At 39.6% G+C, this 21027-nt stretch overlaps 1 protein-coding gene across 2 annotated transcripts in view; it reads right to left on the bottom strand.

Moving 5' to 3' along the window:
* Positions 1-21027, bottom strand: part of LOC124153921 (transcriptional coactivator YAP1-A) — a 139925-nt gene that overhangs the window by 5803 nt on the left and 113095 nt on the right. The window contains exons 2-6 of one of the 2 annotated variants that reach the window (XM_046527330.1): positions 9706-9812; positions 8725-8844; positions 7177-7403; positions 5256-5502; positions 3573-3685 (exon numbers count right to left, since the gene is read on the bottom strand). In XM_046527330.1, coding sequence (XP_046383286.1) covers positions 3573-3685; positions 5256-5502; positions 7177-7403; positions 8725-8844; positions 9706-9812 — 814 coding nt within the window. The remainder of the gene's footprint in view (positions 1-3572; positions 3686-5255; positions 5503-7176; positions 7404-8724; positions 8845-9705; positions 9813-21027) is intronic. The other variant, XM_046527331.1, reaches the window with a different exon arrangement.

The following is a 21027-nucleotide window of genomic DNA, read 5'->3' as shown; positions in this document are numbered from 1 at the left end:
GAGATTATTAGTAAAATTATTTTCCAAGAACAGTAATCCACTATAAGCAGATTGTTGGGGAACGATTTTTGTGTCAGCTATCAGCCACAAGTTGGTGAGTGTGATGAGGTTAGTATGACTGTACACTGAAGTATTTACTTTTTTTGTACAACGAGTTACTCCCTGTGTTGTAATGTAAGGGGTTAGTAGGTAAGTTATTCACTCCTGTTTATGCAATGGATACGTAACCCTAGGGCGGGCTCGCAGGGATACAACCTGGGCTGAGGTCTCAAGCTATAAGCTTATCACCTCTGCACCGCAGGAGGGGGGAGGACTGGAAGGAGAAAGGAAGGAGGCACCACCGCGATAGGAGCCCGACGACGCCTCCTGGGAGTGGATAGGGAAGGAAGGGAGGGGACGAGGAATCCCGCACCGTCACGGAGGCGGGCGGGTCCAACCATCAGCGAAACCAGGCATCAGCCATTGCTATTCTAACAACTTTAGAGAATCATTCTATGAGGAAGAATGATCCAACGATCAAATCGTTAGATTCCTGTTTATACAGTCCGGCCGTCGAGAGTTGTGAAGAAAATTCATGCTACCGGTATCTGAGCAATAAATGGCAGACAAAGAGAAAACATTCAAAGACAATAATTACTTGAGGTTGAATCAACATAATTACTATAAGTGGGCTATTTGTACATAAGCAGGGCTAGCATAGAAGAACTGCTGAAACACCATTGACCCTAGATTCGAAGACGGGGAAGAGCTGAATAGGGAGCAAGCACAAATTGAATATTTTCAGACACATTCTGAATATTTTCAGACACATTCTGATGAATACCTGCAAAACATAGGTGATTGTGTATGCGCAAAAGAGGCCTAGTTGACCCTCAAGGAAATTATTGCAACATTTACTGCACTTCATACTATCATGCTACTGAAGGAGATGGGAGAAGACAAAAAATATAAGCAATCAGGTTTATCAGTTGAGAATCCAGGAAATATGCAGATACGTGAGCCAGGGACTTAAAAAAATTTAATCATAAATAAATCGCTGTTTTTCCTAATGGAATTGCCGCTGAGGAAATATAAAGAGCTAATCTGCTTGATAGAGCAGGATGCAAACCTCACTACCAGAGTTGTGAAAGCAATGTGGATGAGTGGATGATGGAAGTTCAGAGAGAAAATGATCGGAAAGATAGAGAGAGAGAGAGAGAGAGAGAGAGGAAGGACTGACAGCAATGATGTCAACAAAAGGCCATACAATCAGCAGAAGTTGGGTTGCGAATAGAGGCAAGAGAGGAAACCAGCCAGGACTCCCACTCGAACTAAATTATAAAATTCACAGTTTTTTGCAGGTTTTCACGGTCTAAACATCCTCAAATTCAGGGTTTGTAGATAAGCCATTTTATTTTAACCAACCATAAAATTTAACCAACGCAACAGATGCTGTGAATGCAAACGCAGCAATGAAAGTGCTATCTCTTATGGACACCTTCATGAGGCAGCAATTAATAATATTCCCAGTCTGGAAGCGGTGAGGGAAGACAAAAAGGAGAGATGCTAAGGAAAGATGAAGAGAAAAGGATTCCTAAAACAAAGTGATAAAAAGTTGGAACATCCATTACACATGGTACATGGTGATCTCATGGGATAAAAACTGTCCAACTTCAAATGGCGGAGTGCGGTCTATATTCACTTTCCCAGACAATATTTTTAATCAAAAGTGCATTTCCTTGTCAAGAAGAATGAGACTTTTGATAATATTATCAAGACTGAAGCTGAGAATTTTCTAGGGACTCTGCTGAAGGCTATTAAGATACATGGAGGTAAAGAATATTTTAGTGAAAATTTTGAGTTTCATGCAGCAAAATGGTATTGTGCACAGGAAAACAATCCCTTATTGTCCTCAGAAAAATGGAGTATCCAGGGGGCAGAATGGGATACTGGCAGACATTATTCGTTGCATGGATATCCAATGAGGAATACCTACAAATTTATGGGCAGAAGTCGCAACTACTGTTTCTTGCATCGACATTATCTGTGTCCATCTAGAGCAATAGGAGACCTTTGTTCCCTTGAGCTGTGGACTGGTGAAAAACTAAAAGTGGATAATTCACACCAATTGATAGCTCTTGGTTGAAGAGCTTGGTTAGCTGTGGAAATGAAAGGAAAATTCAGATCCAGAGATGAGGAATGTTTCCTTAGGTTTCAAGCTAAAACTGTGAAGGTTTATAGCCTCTGTTACATGAGAAAAAAATGAGTGGTGATTGATCATAGGGTAATATTTAAGTTGAGTGGGCAAAACAACAATTATCTATGTTTTGGAAGTCAAAGCATTGGGTGTTATATACCAGATATTATCCATGAATGATATGAGATCCAATGACAGGGTAATCATCATTGATTAACATCATTATATAAAGCAAATTCCATGTGATCATGGCATTTCAGATTCAAAAGGTCACTTGTCACTTTTGAAAGTTAGTGGAGATGGATATCCAGAAGATGGAAACAAGACATGTGACCAATATTCATAACCAGGCCTGTTAAGAGATAAAGAAATTTGTGCTAAGAGGGCGGATGTGCAACCGTTTGTTGAAAAATCTCATGCCAATACCATGGTAACCAATAGGGCTTTACACCTTTTGAATGACAACTTTATGCCTCATTTCTTTGAAGTTCTGCAACAAAGGCAAAAGCAACAGACACTGGATAAGTTTTTATTACAAACTTCGGAGTAACAGAAAAGGGAAGAGAGAAGTTCAGTTGCCAGAACATGTTATGGAAGGAGATTCCCCTCCAAAAGCAGTGGCTCTCTCCTGCCCTCCTCACACATCCCTCTAGCATCCCCACCAGTACCCACGCATTCTTTGTCCCATGATTTGCCTTTAAAGATTGTTTCAAAGTTTCTGTTATTGCATCCCTCCCCCCTCTGACCCCATCCTCAACCACCACACCCTCGAATTAGCTTGCATTTGGCACCAAAAAGCTTGCAGTGCCCCTGGGTTGAATGTATCCTGCTAACCCCCTATCTCACCACCCCTTCTCTCCCTCCCTTTCCCTTGCCCAACATAGTCCTGGTTCCTGCTTCACGCATACTCAACCAATACTTCTGTAGATGTTGAGAAAGAAGCTATTGGCTTCGAAGCTCCGGAAACTATTTTTCCCATTTGCCTTTTTATGTGTATTTTATTTAGTGCTAGTGAATTTCTATTGTACATATTATTATTATGTGCTACATGCATAATTTTTCGACAACTTTGTGTATATTTAGAATTACTCTCAAATCTGGATAGTCTGAAGCTTATAATTCATTTCAACTTATGGCCTATTAGTATCTACCTTACTCGGCACCGAAAATACTTGCAACAAAGGGTCTCAACATTTACTTCATTACAACAAGAAAAACTAAATTGAATGACTGGAAAATGACTCATTAAAGATAAACTCACAAATATTATGGATAATTATCACAACTGTGAAAACAATAATAAGAAAGTTTTTACAAAATAAGGGTTCATCATTTTGTTTCCAGGAGAAATTACACATGCTTGCTTCTTACCACCATTACACTACTATGTACATACCTGAAGGGATGGCACTAAATCATCTGTAGGGTCAACATTATCACTACCAAGAGAGCTGATATCTGGAGCATCTAGGCCACCTCCCATTTCATCACCAACAGGACTCCCACCCTCTGTATCACATGGGAAAAAGAAGGCATAAAATGAGCAACTTAAGGTAAATACAGATGAGATTTGACAACTACCATATTTTCACCAACTCACAACAATACCAACAATTAATTTCAAAGAAAATTAAAAGATATTTCCTCATATTAAGTCATAAGCGTGATATTAATTTTCAAGGGAGACTTTTACATACTGATTTTCAGTTGCAATGATTGAAACATAACGAGTTGAGAAGTCTTTACATAACTTTTCTGACAAAATTATACATTATTTTTATGCAGCTTGCATCAGAGGACAGTTGACCATCACCATAAGATCCAGAGATTGATTTGATGCAGCTCTCCACTCAACTCACCTGTCTCCTAACCATTTCATGCTATGTACTTTCTTCTCATTTACAAATTCAATCACTTATTCAATCATCAACAAATTTATTTATGACAATGATAGGAATAAATCAAGGCATTGCTATAATTGACAAGTTTTATAATTTTTTTACAACCATGACCATTTTTATCACGGGTGCCGACTTTAAAAAATATTGGGGGGCCCATACAGGTCTTGCCCCCGGAAATATAAATATGTAGTGAGTTTTAAAGTTTTTGAAAGCATTTTAGAAGAGTTACATTGCCAACATTAGAACCCTAAAAACTCACCTCTCGAATACTGGACACTCTGAAAAAACCGACAAGCCCGACACATTTTTCCTCAACCCTCATATTAAATTTTTGAGGAGCCTCGGGCCCCTCAGGCCCCATGGAGTCAACGCCACTGATTTTTACCTCTTATTGGATTCAAATTAGATCAAATAGGGCTTTTTAATGTCATTCAGGAATAAATACAGCCATTACTGAAATCTGATAGCTCTACTATTTCTAGTGGTACTGATACCAAACAGAGAGCAGCAAAGATGAGAAGATTTTGGGAAAGGTCAAAACTATAACCACTAGTACTTTGCAATTTGGATCTAACAAGCTTAACCAAGAGTAATACATAGAGGAGGCCCCATTCTGTCCCACTCAAGCTTGATTTTTGCAGCTGTTTTGCATATTTTCAATCAGGTTTCAAAAATGTCTGCAGCACTGCAAATAGCTCAGAGGGATCCATTTCTTATCAATATTTTAAATAGAGCACTTGCGCTACCTAGAAATAGCATTGAAAATTAATGAATAAATATATTAGATTATATCATGATCTTCAATATAAATTAGATTAACTGCCCTGATAATAGCTTCTTTACCCTTGAAATTTGTTTTACTCTACTGCCAGCAATACAAATGGTGACTTTTGCAAATCCATTAAGATGCAAGTTGGTAGGTGACAGCACACCTAGCGGCTGACTGAAAAATCATGCAATAATATTTGTATTGCCGGCTTCGGTGGCAGAGGGGTAAAGTCCTACTGAACAAGGGGTCGTGGGTTCGAGTCCCACCTAGGTAGGTTTCCCCTTTCCAGGGAACGGTTGTTTGTGTAGGTTCAATTGTTAAATTTGTTGAATAACCCGATATAAAATGGCAGATATGAGCTGTATTCGGTGGTTTGGAATCAAAATAAAAATAATATTCGTGACCTTACCATTCACACCATCCATATGGTCATCCATGTTTGACAGGAAATCCTCAGGGGTGTGAGGAAGGGAATAAGGGTTGCCCATTCCAAGACCGCTGTCTGCAGACTCTTGTCTTGAGTGGTCAGTCGGACCACCCAAGAATGGGTCAGTTCCTGCATTAGCACTTGCTTGAGATCCACCGGTTGCTCCAGTGCCATCTGAAGATGCAGAAGGATCTTCTACAACCGACTGTCTCAGCATCATTTCTTGTTGCTAGAGTGGAGAGAAAATACATACACTATTAAGAAAGGAAAAATTGAAATTGATTGACGATTGAAACATCCTAGAAAACAGTATAAATTCTCCGAGTGAAATATTAACAGCAGTTGTGTCCTTTCTTTAAATTTTTCCTCAATAATCCCTCAAGAAAAGAGAATAAAAAAAATTTCAACAAAGAAATATTGCGAAGTTCCATTAAACAGGAACTTTGGAATGGTCAATGATGTTTCTTCACCAATAGCTTTAACTTTGTCCCAAGCTAGATCAATAAATATTTAGAGTTTTTGGGTAGATCTTTGGAAAAAAAGAAGTTTGTTTAAAGGAAAGTTCTTACTAACTTACATAAAGGTTACTTTTCCTGCACATGAATCCTGTAGCTCACATGGATTTTCAACAAGGGAAAATATAACCATTACTTTGAAAAATTGTTTTATCTAGAATTTTATCATTCAAACATGTTCTCAGCATCAACAAAACTTGCTCCACAACAGCTAATGCAATGAAAAGCAAGCAAGAGGTGTATTGATCTTCTTGAACAATCATAAAACTGACTACAAAGTCATGATGCACCCTTCATCCAAAGAATTGACTTAAAGAGGGATTTAATAATATGACAGTGACTGACGCAAGCTTTAAGGTAGGATAAGTAAATATGTAAATAGTTGAGGAGAGGGAGGATCCTTAGTCATCATAGGTTGTAAATAACTTCTTTATGCTTGGTAATTTTCCTGTGAATCATAACATTAACAGTCAACATGAAGAACATAAATCTGAATTTCTTCAACAAATCAGCCTACCATGCCAATGCCAACAACTTTTCTACTCCATGAAAATATACTTCTTATTTATTTTCTCTTGACCTTTACATTTTATGTTGATTTAGTGTCTTGGAGTATAGGTCTTGAAGAATTTCAAATGCAAATGTTTGCCTATGTTTCAGGATATTTAGACACCGTCATCAGCATAGGCGGATTTAAGGGGGGGAGGGTCACGAGGGCACGCCCCCCCCCTCCCCAGACGCTTAAATATAGACAAGATTTTTACTACGGTAATAATTATGTTCGTTTTATTTTTTGTATTACGGAGCCTCAATCATTTAATTTAATATTAATAACATTCATATCAAAATTAAGAGAATATGTTCCACAGTAATTGTTATATTCTGTTTTTAATCTTAACCCTCTATGCTCCAATTTATTACATGTGCATGTGCAGAGATCTGACAGAGAACGTCCTCAGGATGGGAAAAAACAAACTAAAAGTAATACATGAGAGGGGATTGGGTAGGCTAACTGTTACTTTGAAGTCACAATGGTATACAGAGGCCAAGAAATGAAAAAAATAACAAAAAGTGCATAAATGCAGTATGTTACCTCAAAGTCACCATGGGGCATAGAGGGCTAAATATGAAAAGATCTGCGAGACCGTTGTGCCCCCTCCAGAAAACATTCCTGGATCCGCCCCTGTTCATCAGGGCTTTTTTATGTCATTAATTGGATTTGTTCAACCAAAAGAAATCCAATTCATGGCAAATATAAACCCTGATGAAGGTGTACAAATATGCCGAAATGTTGACAAAAAATTGCATTAAAACTTATTCAGGATCTAGACTCCAAGTCACTGAATCAAAATGAAAAAACAAATGCTAGAAAATCAAATTTTCCTGACCTGTCTAATTATTTCCTGCTGTCTCATTTTCAGCCTTTCACGCTCCATTTCCAAACTCTGAAGACGAAGCTTCTGCTGACACACTTGGGCATTCTGTCGGGCAGCAGATGGTGAAGAGGGGGAGGTGGGACTGGAGGCGCTCGAGTGCCGATGACTCCAGTTAGTACCAGTGACTTCTGAAGCTTGCTGTGTTTGCTGAAGAATGGCCGGTCTCTGAAGGTGAATTGCTGTTGAAATTAGATGAAAAGATTAATACGCCAAATGAACAAATTTGCTGTGAACAAAATTGCTTGATATGAAGTGTATTCAAACCCTGATCAACTGATTTTCTGAGGGAATGTACCACCAAACAAGACGTTATTGTCACAAGCATGGGCTGACCCAGCTCTCTCCCCCCCAGAAGTAGTAAATTTAGTTCAAAAAAAATTTTTGAACAAATTTATTTATATCCAAGAAAATTGATGTTAATGTAAAACGTTTGATTAAAATAAAAACATTATTTTAGAGCAAATCATTTTAAAAACTAATAAAGCGCAGTTATGATTGCCTTGAAATTTTGGTTTTCTTAACCTTTTCTGTATTAGAACTTGAATGACCACGGCTTGACCCCCTCTAGTTTTGATCCTGGCTACGCCCTTGGTTAAAAGTCCACATTGTGTCACATGTGATGAGAATGTGCTAACAAAGCCATTGCCAGGGAATTCATACAGCATTGTTGGTCTTGAATGAAAAGCATTTTTGAAACACTTTTAAAAAAATGACTCTGTACACAGTCCTGCACAAGGGTGCAAAGATAAAAAAAACACTATAGGAAGATAAATATCATCTGACATGACTGGAAATCTTTCTTTGAATTTCACTCAAAACAATTAATTCTTTCGGGGTGAATTTCTTCCTTTTCATTTTACATCTTTAAATCCTTGTGAATGACATACTTCATGCAGTACTGCACCATCAGATGAAATCTATAAACAGCAAATAAGGACTCCTATGGGTTACTACGTTCTTAGAATATCAATAGAGACAAAACTTTACAAAAGCATTGCCTATATCAAAATATATTTGTATCTTTTGATGCTAAAGTAGTTTGCTCAAAATTTCTCAACATTTATGTAAGAAAAAACTAAAGTTATAACTAGCAATGGAGTATTCAGAAAAGGTGAAGGAGGCAACTGATCCCCCACCCCACACCAAGGTGAAAAGTACATAATAGAAGGTATCCACACCCCTAACAAGACATACCTACTATAATAAATATTGTCCACCCATTCAAGTCCTGATCTTGGAGCTACCCACTGTGGCATCAAACTTTCACAGAAAAAACCATACTTTTGTCACTAAGAGATTCTTTATGAGAGTTTAAAAAATATTGAAAGTTTTGTGGGAGTTCAAAAACATTTGCACTTATGATTGTTATGCATAGCAATGAAAATGAATATGAATCGATCTTTAAATGAAGAATAAAGTCAATTCTTAAATTTTAGGAGTGCATGGAAATTGGAAAAAATAAATACAGGGAGATGGACTAGAAAGGATTTCAACACTTACGAATTCGTGGATCAAACCATGACGTGGTTCTAGTCTGGTGATTGATGAAGTATATCTCTCCTTCCGCTGTAGCAGCTTGCTCCCAGCCATCTGGAAGAGCACCAGGTACAGATCCCACCCCTGTTAGCCAAAGGGAATTAGATGGTAAGTTCCAACAGAACACTAGTGAGGACAATGAATGAAGTTATCAGAAAGTAAATGGTCGATATCAAATATTTAACGATTATAACTGACCAAATAACTAACCATTTCTCTTTATGTGCAAAAACTGAGGTCCCACATTTTCATAATTCAGTGGTTATTCAAATGTGAATAACAAAAAGCATGAATAAAAAACAGCCATGGTAACTTACATAACTTCTCAAAATTTACAACGAAACAGGAAAAGAAACTAAGGAGATATCTTAAAGATATGACTAACAAAAATGATAAAAATGACATTAATTCATAGAGCCAGTTTGAAATAACCCCATTCTAAACCAGAAGGGCCCCCGCGTCCTGGCAACTTATTTACAAAGCAACTATTTAGTTGCATAGGCGGATCCAGGGGGGGGGGGGGCACGGAGGCACGTGCCCCCCCCAGACCCCCAAAAATATGCATGATTTTTAATACGGTCCCATTATCATTGCGTTCGTTTTGTATTACGAGGTATCCTTGTGCCCCACCCAGAACAAAATCCTGGATACGGCCTTGCTTGTGCCCCTCCCAGAAAAAAATCCTGGATCCGCCCCTGTCTAGTTGCTTTGCAGTTGTGGACGTTCCAATGAAACACACGCCATTGACTGTGGCCTCGCGCACGGGCGACTTTTTAGTAGCCGCAACTAAAAAGTCGCCCATGCGCGAGGCCACAGTCAACATGCTTAATGATAACCATCAAGAGTCTTTAAACCTTGATCACTACTTGCTCCGTGACAGGATTAAAAATGTCATAGTGAATGTATGCGATAAAGCAAATAGCAATATAAGTGTAAATCACTCACCAACAACATCTGAACTTTGATTCGCAGCGGATACTTGCTGCTGGCGTTGAACTTGTACTGCAAGGCTTTTCCTTGGGTCTTCCCATGTCGTGGTCCTAGTTATGTGACTGGAATCACAAAGAGAATATAATAATTAATATAATGCAAATATAATTTAACACTATTTAAGGCATGTTCGCATTACAATCACCACAAGAAGGAAGACGTCGGCAAGCCAATACGGCTCACAGATTAATAGCAGAAAATTTCAACTGCAGTTGAAGACGATTCAGTAATATATTCAATATTAGATTCATAAAATTTTAAATCCATTAAAGCAGTACAGCGAGAGGAATTATAGCGGGGAGTGAGCAAGATTACCATTGAGTAAAAGCTTTTCGGACATTCGGATCCTGAACAAACATCACCAAAAAATCTGAGTGGAAACACATTTGAAAAGAGCGCGATGCGAACTTAAGAATACAGTTTCATTTCCAGGCCTCTCTCCCGACAGATATGGCGAATGTTATGTCAACGCTTTTCGTCAAACTGTTGGAAAAAATAAAAAAAACTAACTTTGCCCTGGCATGTATATCGTGTCCCAAAACAGCTTATTTCTAAATGTGTAGCATCTTTCTTTCCCTGAGCGTCCCCGCGGAGATAAAAATGCTCCAACAGCCAAGGGTAATCGTGAATTAAAAAATTTCCACGAATCTGAAAAAAATACGCTTGGCCATGCTGACTCCAACTTGGCGGGAGCAAATTCATTCGCAGGGCCAACGGCGGATCCAGGATATTTTTTGGGGTGGGGGGCACAAGAGGCGGACAGGCAAACGGTCTTCTCATATTTGAGATTAAAAATAGTTTAATTTATTTTAATACGAAAGTTATTAATATGAAGTTAATTGATTGAGGCTTCGAAATACACAAAACGAACATAATGATAACCTTATACAAAATCTTGTCTTTTTTTTAAGCGTCTAGGGGGGGGCACGTGGCCCCGTACCCCCCCTAAAGCCGCCTATGCTTAGGGCTGCCCTGAGAAAACCTGCGAGGAAATTATGATAATTATTATTATAATAAGAAAAACAATCCGCGAACTTGTAACCTTCATTTTTTTCGACTCGGCGGGTCCCCCTTTTTCATCATCATCATCGTGAGGCCTCTTCTTCTTCTACCATCTCTACCTCCATTTCTCTGTTTCCCTCACTCCCACGCATCTTGGCTATAATTGGAACAAGGGCCGATCCATAGGGGGAGGGGGCGGAAGAAAGAGAATAGCAGCGGGATGGGTGTGTATAAGAGTGGACAAGAAGATGAGTTTTGAACGTGTCGAGCAGTTTTTGAGGTTAGATTTAAAAGAGAGGGAATAAGTAAATACAACATTTAGGATCACGTCTCATTCAAGGCAGTTTTTACATGACCGGACTTCACCTCGGTAACAGATTTTCAGAATCCCCGGAGGACCAAAATTATTCCTTTACGGCAACAAGGCCTGACAACGGAAGTCCCTCGAGTGTCACCGCCAGATTTAGTTCAAAATTTGATAGGTGATAGGAAATGGATATCCATGAGGTGTACTTTTTGTCTCATCCGCCAACGCTCAATACTTTTCGAGTTATTAGCGAAGGAAAGTACCACTAAATAACTAATTTTATGCAACCCGCACCGAAAAAAAGGCCCTTACACTTCGTGGCCAGGACGAAGAGCGCTAACGTGTATTGTTGAACTGTGTGTTGCGTAAATTTAGGCGTTTTACAAATACTTTCCTTCGCTAATATCTCGAAAAGCAATGAGCGTTGGCGGCTGAAACAAAAAAATACACCGCATAAGTATCAATTTTCTATCATTTACCAAAATTTGAACAAGATTGGTGGTGACATTTGAGGGACTTCCCTCGTGAACCAGAAATTTTTTTCGGGGGGGTTAACGTGGAGGGGGAATGCATTTCGGGGGAGTCACATGCAGGGGATACAGAATAAACCGTATCTTACATATTTTTCCTGGGGGGTTTAAAGCCCTAAACCAAGACGTTACAGTCTTGCAAGGCAAGGCCGCAGGCCGGTCCTTGTCTTTTTTCTAAGCTCCTTAGGGAGGGATAAACACCCGCGGTGCTACCATGTAACCTTTTCTGGGAGATTTCAGAAAAAAAACATGCAAACATGTCCAAATCTCGTGGTCAATTTACCTTTTTAAATAAATACTTTCATTTGTGTCAGCAACGTAAACACAGCTCAGGGAAAACCTGTTAATTGCCAATCAGGCAAAACATGATCGACTCATCCCGTGTGGAATAATATGAAGGGAGCGATGAAGAGGGGAGTAAGAGAGGGTCAAGGAGTTCAGCTCCCAAAAACTGTGGACATTGAATATGATGTCAAGCGCAGACCCTTCAAATAAGCCCCCCCCCCTGAATGCACTCCCCCCTTCCATGACTCTGCGCAAAAAAATCTACGGCTTCGACCTTGTCAAACTGATTAATTAACAATTATAAAAGGTATAGTATAAGTATTAAAATCGTGGGAACAAAATTATCAGGTCTCCAATTGATTGTTACAAAAAGACGCATCTAATAGCCAAATTTTCTAACACCACCAATTCCTATACCACGAGAATAACAATTTTTTAAATAATTTTATAATTTAACACGCCAATCAGGCCGAAAATCATAATAGGACCCCCATTCGTGCATCAATAATAAATATCAATACCGTGCGGGTATTTTTACAATAACGCGTAAGGTTAAGTGGCCTACCGATCGGATTGGATCCAAAAATCCAGCCAGGCACCCTTGCTGAGAAAAATCATTAAAATAGTAATAACTATCTTAGCATTAAAATTCACTTCGACGGCACGAAACAGAAACAAAGAAAACACGTACGTAAACAAAGAACGAACACGCGGAGCGAAGGGAAGCAAGGCCGTGGTGAGCTGGATGTCAGGGGTTACAGGGGCCGATTAAGGAAGGACGAACGCACCCCCCGTGATTCCAGGTTAATTAGTAAAGATATTAATCATTAAGGTGGTTTCTTTTCATTATTTATTTTTAGAATCAATTATTTTTCTATAAGAATCATTCAAGGAAAATACTGCCACGTAGGAGGAAAAACGCAAATATACAGAAATATGAGCTAATTCAGCCCGAGAGCTCTCCCCTTCAACCAATTGTCGGCCTCGGTGGCAAGTGGGGTCAAGTTCTCGCCTGCTGATCCAGTGGTCGCTGGTTCGAATCCCGCCTATGTGGATTTTCTCCCATCCAGGGCATGGATGTTGGTGAGTACCCATCAACTTAGTTGAAAGAAAGTACTGCATAGTCCTAAATTCGGTTTATAAATAAAAACGAAATTATTATTATTGACTCATTTCAAGCAGAGCCGATTTTTGAACTTGGATCTCCCCATTGAGACGTCCCTGAATGAGACAACGTGGCGCGGGAAGATTTTTCCCGCACGACCCTGACGTCGAGGCCGGGTGCTGGCGGTCTCGCTTGTCCCGCCTAGCGGAGGACCAAGACACTTGCCGGGTGAAAATTGGCGAAATCGCACACGTGGAGCGATGGGAAGCAAGGTCGTGGTGAGCGGGAGGATGTCAGGGGTTGAGCCGATTAAGGAGGGAAGAACGTAACCCCCGGTGATTCCAGGATAATTAGTAAAGATTTTAATCATTAAGGTGGCTTATTTTCAATTATTTATTTTTAGAATCAATTATTTTTCTTTAAGAAGAAGATATATTACAAAGCACTGTATGAAATGAGCGACGTTGTACGCAGTCTCGCGCATGGGTGCAAAGTTATATACACCAAGGATGAAGTTCGCCACGAAAATCCCGGTTAAGCCAAATATTTTTTCATGGTGAACTTCATCCTTGATGTATATATATACCATACTCCAATTACGAACTTATTTTCCGCAAGATGTGAACGATTAGATTTGATAAACATGAGGATTCGAAGACTTAGGATGATAAAGAGAGGTAGCGCAGACTTGAACCGATTAAGACGTTCAGATGAATAACTCTCCGCATTCCTCACGAAAAAAACCATGAGGTCACCACGGCTATTCACAAATGAGATGCGATCTTTTGGCACGAGGATGAAGCAGGTGAACGCTTAAGATCACATGGCGGGAATTTAGTTAGCCATTTTTAATTGGCAATAGACACTGCGGGGATGCAAACTGCACTGACTTTCGTCCAAAAGATAGTTTATTGATAAAAGAAGTAGCCAACCTCTACGGATCAGAATGTTGGGTACTGAAAAAGAATAAATTAAGGCAGATAGAATCGTCGGAAGATCATTTAAAGGCTGCCCAAGTTTGGATAAATTAAGAAATACTCAAATAAGAGATGAACTGGGTGCCCAGGCAGTTACTGATAAATTACAAGAATCCAAACACAGATGGAAGGAACATATACTTCGAATGTCAAATGAAAGAGTTCCAAAACAAGCAATGGAATATCAACCAATTCGCAAGAGAAGCGCTGGAAGATCAAGAAAAATATGGTAACGTGGAGCCGCAACAGGCTTAGTAGCCTAATCTTGGAAGGAAGAAGAAGAAAAAGAAGAAGTAGGCAAATACACGCACTATGAACGAATGTCATCTACGGGTCAGTAAAAATCGTGCAAGATATTTGGAAATTGCAGATGCTCCCTTATTGTGAGATGAGACACTATCGTAAAAAGGTTGTGGAAAGTATTTTCCCAGATATTGCATTGACAAAACTGGAATTTCTCCTCACATTTTCCTTAAACATAACGAGGTTGAGGGAACAGAGAAGACTTTTACGTGCAAATGAAAGTTGAGAAAACACGCTATTACCAGGGATGGATTCAGCATCTAATTCGAGGGGAGAGAGGGGCGTTTTTACAGAAGGGAATGCTACGCTTTACGGCACAACTCTAACTTCTCTCACGTTTGGGACTTGAAGCCATACAATTGCATATGCACTCCCTTTACTACTTCACGAGAATACAAAAACTGTTAAACTAATAAAAATTAAAAATGTTAATAAAATTTTAGGGAGGGAGGGGTCATGGCACGAACAGACAGCGTTGCCCAGATGTTAAGCGAATCAGGCTGGGAGCCGCTAATGACTTGGAGGCTGCGCGCTAGGCTTAGATTGCTTGAATGATTGAGAATACGTTCGACACGGAGAATGCGTGAAACTTTAGGAGCGACACGGAGACCATCACCTTAGTGCCCTGCTATATTTCCAGGCCTAACAGAAGCGATAAATTAAGAGAGATATTTTACCTAACGGATAGATATGAGAGTTCGTTTTTTCCCTGAACCAAAAAGGACTTTGATAAATGCTAGGCGTAATTTTGTTTGAGCATTTGCTTTTTGCTTTGATTTGGTGTTTGCTTTTGACGGCTGGTGTCCCAACACCCCCTGCCACACGCCTTTTTAGACGGCTTGCGGGGTAGAATGTAGGTGTAGACACCTGTGACCCCCCCCCCCTAGATCCACCACTGGCTAAAAATATGTACGATTAAAGACTTTCCCGGCAAATTGTAAAAAGAAATTTTCCTTCGCACGCCACCGGGAAAGAAAATTAGAGGTAGCCGACGTTTCGGGCTACGACTCTTTCCCCATTCTTGAAGCTACTCACTATCAGACCTCACAGTCGAAACCAGAAACGTCGGCCGACCTTTGATTTTCCTACCCGGAGGAGAGCCCTAGAGAATTTCATTCTCACCATACTATTATGCTCACTCAACAAAGAATGCAAGACGCATCAGGAATCACCCGGTTCCTTTGCTATGGGAATTGATAACCTTTGCTTGCTTTGACTGTGCATGGATGTTGACGTATATTTTGTTTTATGCGTAATATTTTGATGTCCGTTTAGTTCGCATGTGGGGCTCCCCTTGCATGCTGGTGATTGACCACCCCCTGACAAACACTCTAGAGGTGGCTCGAAGAGTATTATGTAGATGTTCCAATATCCACGAGTCTTTGGAAAAACATCAAACTTACCACACAATCAGTTAAGGTGCACTAGATTCTTACTTCTCGAGCAGATTTAGGTACACCTCTCCAGGCTCTCTCTCGAGCCCACAGACTGGAAGAGGATGGTCATTACGATTTTATCGCCGCCTTATAAAAACAGGCACGCTTCAAGAGTTGTGACAGTTTATAATTAGGCCAAGGGCACCGCCAGCTACCACTTTATCACGTCTCGAAGAACGTGTGCGCATCGTTTCTCAATGGACAACCTCTTCACGGACTACGAAAAATTTCAATTACAATTCTCACGAACGGCAGAGCCCGAGGTTTTCCAATTTCATCTCAAATATGTGTGTAATACACCACGGAGGAATTACATTCTCGGCCCTGATTTTCGCGCCTAATGCCAGAACGTGGCCAGAACCACACGATAATTTTTCACGCACAGTTCTGAGATCAAGATCCAGGTACTCTTTTGAGCGATAGGGAAAATAATTGATTGTTCCACTTTTTACTATATTAAGCGGTCATTTGAGTCGCGATTGGGTTTGGGATTTAGTGGTGGGGGAGGGAGGGGAAGACTGGCCAGGGCGGGCGGGAATCCCCTCCGGGATTGATGTTTGCATGAACTTTGAAATACTGTCGGCTTTTGAGAAGGAAAAAATAAAACTGTATACATGTTTGGTCAGACATGAGAAGAAGTGAAAAAAATGTTGATTTAAATTGTGAATTGAAATTGTTTGATTAAACCATAAAAACTTGCTCACAAATGTATTCTCGCTTGTTTTAAGGGTCGGGGGTTACCCGCCAGGGCCCTTGGGTAATCAGCCGGCCCTGAGGTCATCACTTCTAAGACCAACAATTCAAATTTTAAGTTCTCTTTCTATCAAAAAAGTAACAATAAAATAAATATATTGGCTGCCTTGCACTGATTACAACATGTATTTCACGCATATACATATAAGTCAAGGACCTTGAACTTGGGTTATTCACCAATGTCCTTGGTGAATAACCCAAGTGAATCCTAAGATCAACCCCAAATAAGATCCCCAAAGTACAAGGTGGCCAAATGAAAAGATTCGACCCCCAAACACTGAATAATCTTCACACACCTATGGCTTAATTTGGGGCGAGCTCTAAACTACCTATCGTACCTAAACTTAGGGCTTACCACTGAGTGATCGATGTGCTCAAAACGCGACGGTCATCTATGATGGAGAAAGAGATAGCGATCCCTTTAATTACCACTATTCCTGATATTGATGACCATCACGAGAATAATCATTTGCGTGGCCATTGCCGCCATCCCTGAACTTATTCCTGAAAAATTATCGTGTGATTTAGGCTGAAGAAATTCAGAGGTCAAAACTCACAGAGGTAAGTATGTCTGCAGAGCGACGGTCAGTCTATCAAAAGATGAGAGGCTCGAATCATGCACCACTAGTAGATGCCAAGTTGATTTTTAATCTTACATCTGGACGGTGCGATGCACTCCGGACAATCAGAGCAGAACACAAAATGGCAAGATAACTGCAGCATACTGCGGGAGGGATCAGCTGAAGCCGGTCAGGCCACACTGAAAAGGATTTCGACCCATTTGTTTTCATTAGAAAAAAGTGGAGAATTCCTAGTGAGTGAACTGTTCTTTGAAGGAAGTAGTAAACAGCCTTAAAGTAAGCTATTGATACATCGTTGAAATTGCAGTTAAGGACCATAGTACGGCATCTATATAAAAAAACTCATATGCACACGATTTATTATTCAATCGATTGTTGTGATGTGAAAAATGTTCAACATGCAAGAATGTGTCGTATTCAAAGGAAGAGCCACACACCGGAGGTCCTGAGTAAGATGAATAGACACTCATCTTTATGTATTCACTCGGAGAAAAGGCATCGTCTTGTTATTACGCAGAATAAAACATATTACGACTACTACGAGAACGATATGCAATTGAATATGGAGGGTATGGAAGATGCGACATTTCACTACAAAAGATAGTTAACTCTGCGTTCATTTTCTTCCACTAACATCAGAAACGACCTCGGGATACCAATCATTATCATCTTAGTTCCTACACAGGGGTGACTGTTTTCTTTGTTACAACAAATAGTTTTTAGAACTACAATACTTCAAGACCAAACCTTGACTTTAATCACCTGCTGAAAACTTGACTCAGATGAAATATTATAAACCACAACTATGATTTTGTGTCAATCACAAATGCCAAGCATGTACGGATGAAGTTGAGTGTACAGGCAGCACGATTAAGGAAGGTGTTGTAAGGAGGGAAAAAACTTTTTTCGTTTCGCGTAACGGATGAAAGCAGCTGGAGTACCTAGTTTTTTATGAAAGCAAGTAACGTCGAAAAAGGAAAAATATCATTAATTAATGCCTCATGCGGATACCATTTAATTATCCCATCCTTTGAGCCCGTACATTTCATTATCATTTATCCATACCCAAGGTAATCCTCATTGAAACAAGCGCGATGCACGACGGGAAAAATCTAGTTAGTAACATTTGGAATTATTTTCGTCTAAAATGTTACTATTATTAATAGAATGAATAAGATTTTCCTTATTGAAAGTAGCAGCACCTGAAAGATGACAAGTATCGCAACAATACTTTATTGCATTAAAAACCCATCGATGTTAAAATAAAACGGTAATCACAAGAGATATACAACAATAATACATACGTTTGGCGCTGAAAATTCAAAATATAGTGGACGGGACACTTCTACCGATGGAAATTTCCGAGCGAAGGTTAGCCGAGTTGTGATGCATTCGAGCAAGGTGAAAGTCCACACCAGATTGGCTTCTTATTCCCCATTCTTGGGCAGCAGCCAAGGATTAATAAGAGAAACGGCTTCCGTGAATCAATGATGAGCCATTTGTGTGTGCTATGTCTGTTTACGCTATTGGTAAACAAAACACTGGCCGACTGAACTCAAGGTTCTTGATTCTCAAGCTAAGGCTAGGCACTTTACGCCCGAGATTACTAAACGGGGAGGGAAAAATCATGTCTAACCATGCATTTTTGCAACCATTTACTTCAACGAGGAAGGACGCGTTTTCGGAGCTCACTACACCTATGTAGAGCATGGGCGCTGTCTCAGAGGATATACAAACAAAATAGTGAATATTACATTGGTCAAGAATACGTTAATCTTTACAACGTACGTCAAAGCGCGATAAGACATAACCTTTCCATTCAATAGAAAATTTTATAAGGAGATGAGAAGGCATAGAAAATTGAGATATCGTTCAAGTATGATGAAGTTACCGATGGAAAATATTGTTCACATCCACAGTTGTGAGGTAAAATTATGATATATACGTATTCGTGGTAAGGAATAACCATGGTACCTTCAGTACTCAATACATATTTACAGGAAAACTAGTTATTTTATGTCAGTTGTAACAGTGTATTAGGGTCTCCTATGCGCACTCAAAGAGAATAAACTTGCCGTTTCCACGGAGTAAAATACCGTCTTTCTTATTTTACAAGTCGTTTCCTATATTCTAATGACCTTTTCCAACAATGCGAGCCGACCGCCGAACCATTTTCATATAACTAAGGTGATTTGACTTCTATTACAGCATACAGCCATAATAAATAAATAAATAAATAACTCATTGACATGCCTACTTTTTTTTTTCATCGCGATTCTTATGTTATAACGAATACTTTATCAAAATGGAATGTATAACACGGATGGCCAATAGGTTCGTGGCCATCAGTCGATGAAGTACGATTAGCAGAGCAATTTTACTTCGTTCCTCGGCCCAACCTTCAAGAAACCATTCGGAATAGTTCACCGCACAGCGTGAATGTCAATAAATAACCATTAGGATTCCCTAACGAAGACATCCTTTATTAACGCACCGATCACAGCCAGAAACGTAGAGAAGTGGGGCGGTCTTTCCTCGCCCTAAAAATAACATCAAAACAGTAACGCTCCAGCCTTCCCACTGAGGAACGAGAGAGGAGAGCAAGAAGCAGAATCTGAGGGATACTACAACGAACCCCGTGACCTGACAGCACACGGAAGCGAACTAACCGGGAAACCCAGTGGCAATCGAGAGAATTCTTGAACCATGAAAAGCTTGGGATAATCCGTGGAATTGATCGCGTGAGGGATCAATGCCAAGTATTGAGTAGGGAAAATCTTTGCTGGAAAATATTAAGATAGAACTCCCAGCAGATGATCATCACATCTATTGTATCAAATTCTTCTGACTTACCTAATTGGACGATGCATCAAGTGGGTACACGGAGTATATTTTGGGGGAGTGAGTTCGTAGCAAGATGAAACATTATTATTTGAATTTAAGTACATAGACGGAATTCCATTCGTGCTTTTAATAATACAAATCGTCATCAGAGTCTGCAGAGATTCTGTAATTATGATAAAGAGTGTTTTCCAGATAAGTTTCAGTTTTAGTCAATAAATTATCTAAGATAAATGAAAAATCCGATGGATTACGTAAAAAATAGGAATTCAAAGAGTGAAACAGCAACATTGTAGATTTTAAGTAAATCAATGAAACGCCAAACGTATACATCTAGTCAAGAACTACCTACCGGTCGCAACCTGGTTCAGTTAATTAATATTTCTACGGAATCTTGCAATATTACGTATTTTACTCTGGAAAAAACCTCCTTAAGGGCCTCCAGCATTATTGCTGAGGATACGTATAAAAAGAAAAAGAGAAATTTACCCGACCCGAAACCAGAAAGATTTGAAAGTAATGAAATCGACTCCCAATTCAATATACATATAATATCTATTTCACTTCACCGGCGGCGTAATCAAGGATGGCGAGGATCAGGTGTTCGTTGGCTCGTTCTCCATCTCCAGGGATCCAACACAAGTTTGAAAACGCATGAACGGAGAATACGCGAAGCGAAATCACATGAGTGTAGTGAAGGAAAACACAGCCATCTCAGGACTATCGCAGGCAACACCACGAACGTCAACAGTGAATTATCTCTAAATGAACTTTTAATACAATCACGTGACGTAAACTCCTATCATGGTGATATCGTTAAGGGTAACGCCGCGCGACTTCCAGAGAGAGAGTTTTGAATTTTGCTCATGCGACCAAGACTGGAAAAGAAATTCCCAACTCACGTGATCCCATACCCCACCCTCCGATCTTGCCATGAGCAGTCGATGGGCTGATTCCGTAAATGGTAGTTTAAAAATTAAATTGGTTTGTTTTCTATGCAAAAATTTAATTTTCATTAAATTCAGGCCTGAAGGCTAAAGTCGGACAAAATGAATCATTATGTTGAAAAAGTTTATATTCCTTCAACTCTTACGATAAAAATTTTATATCCGACAAATAACGAGCTATATTTTTCAAATTTGACATAGAGGGTAATG

The sequence above is a fragment of the Ischnura elegans genome, chromosome 2 (assembly GCF_921293095.1).
Source record: "Ischnura elegans chromosome 2, ioIscEleg1.1, whole genome shotgun sequence".
NCBI classification, from domain to species: Eukaryota; Metazoa; Arthropoda; class Insecta; order Odonata; family Coenagrionidae; genus Ischnura; species Ischnura elegans.
The sequence above is the reverse complement of the archived record's forward strand: the minus strand, read 5'-3'. Positions and strand labels throughout refer to the sequence as shown.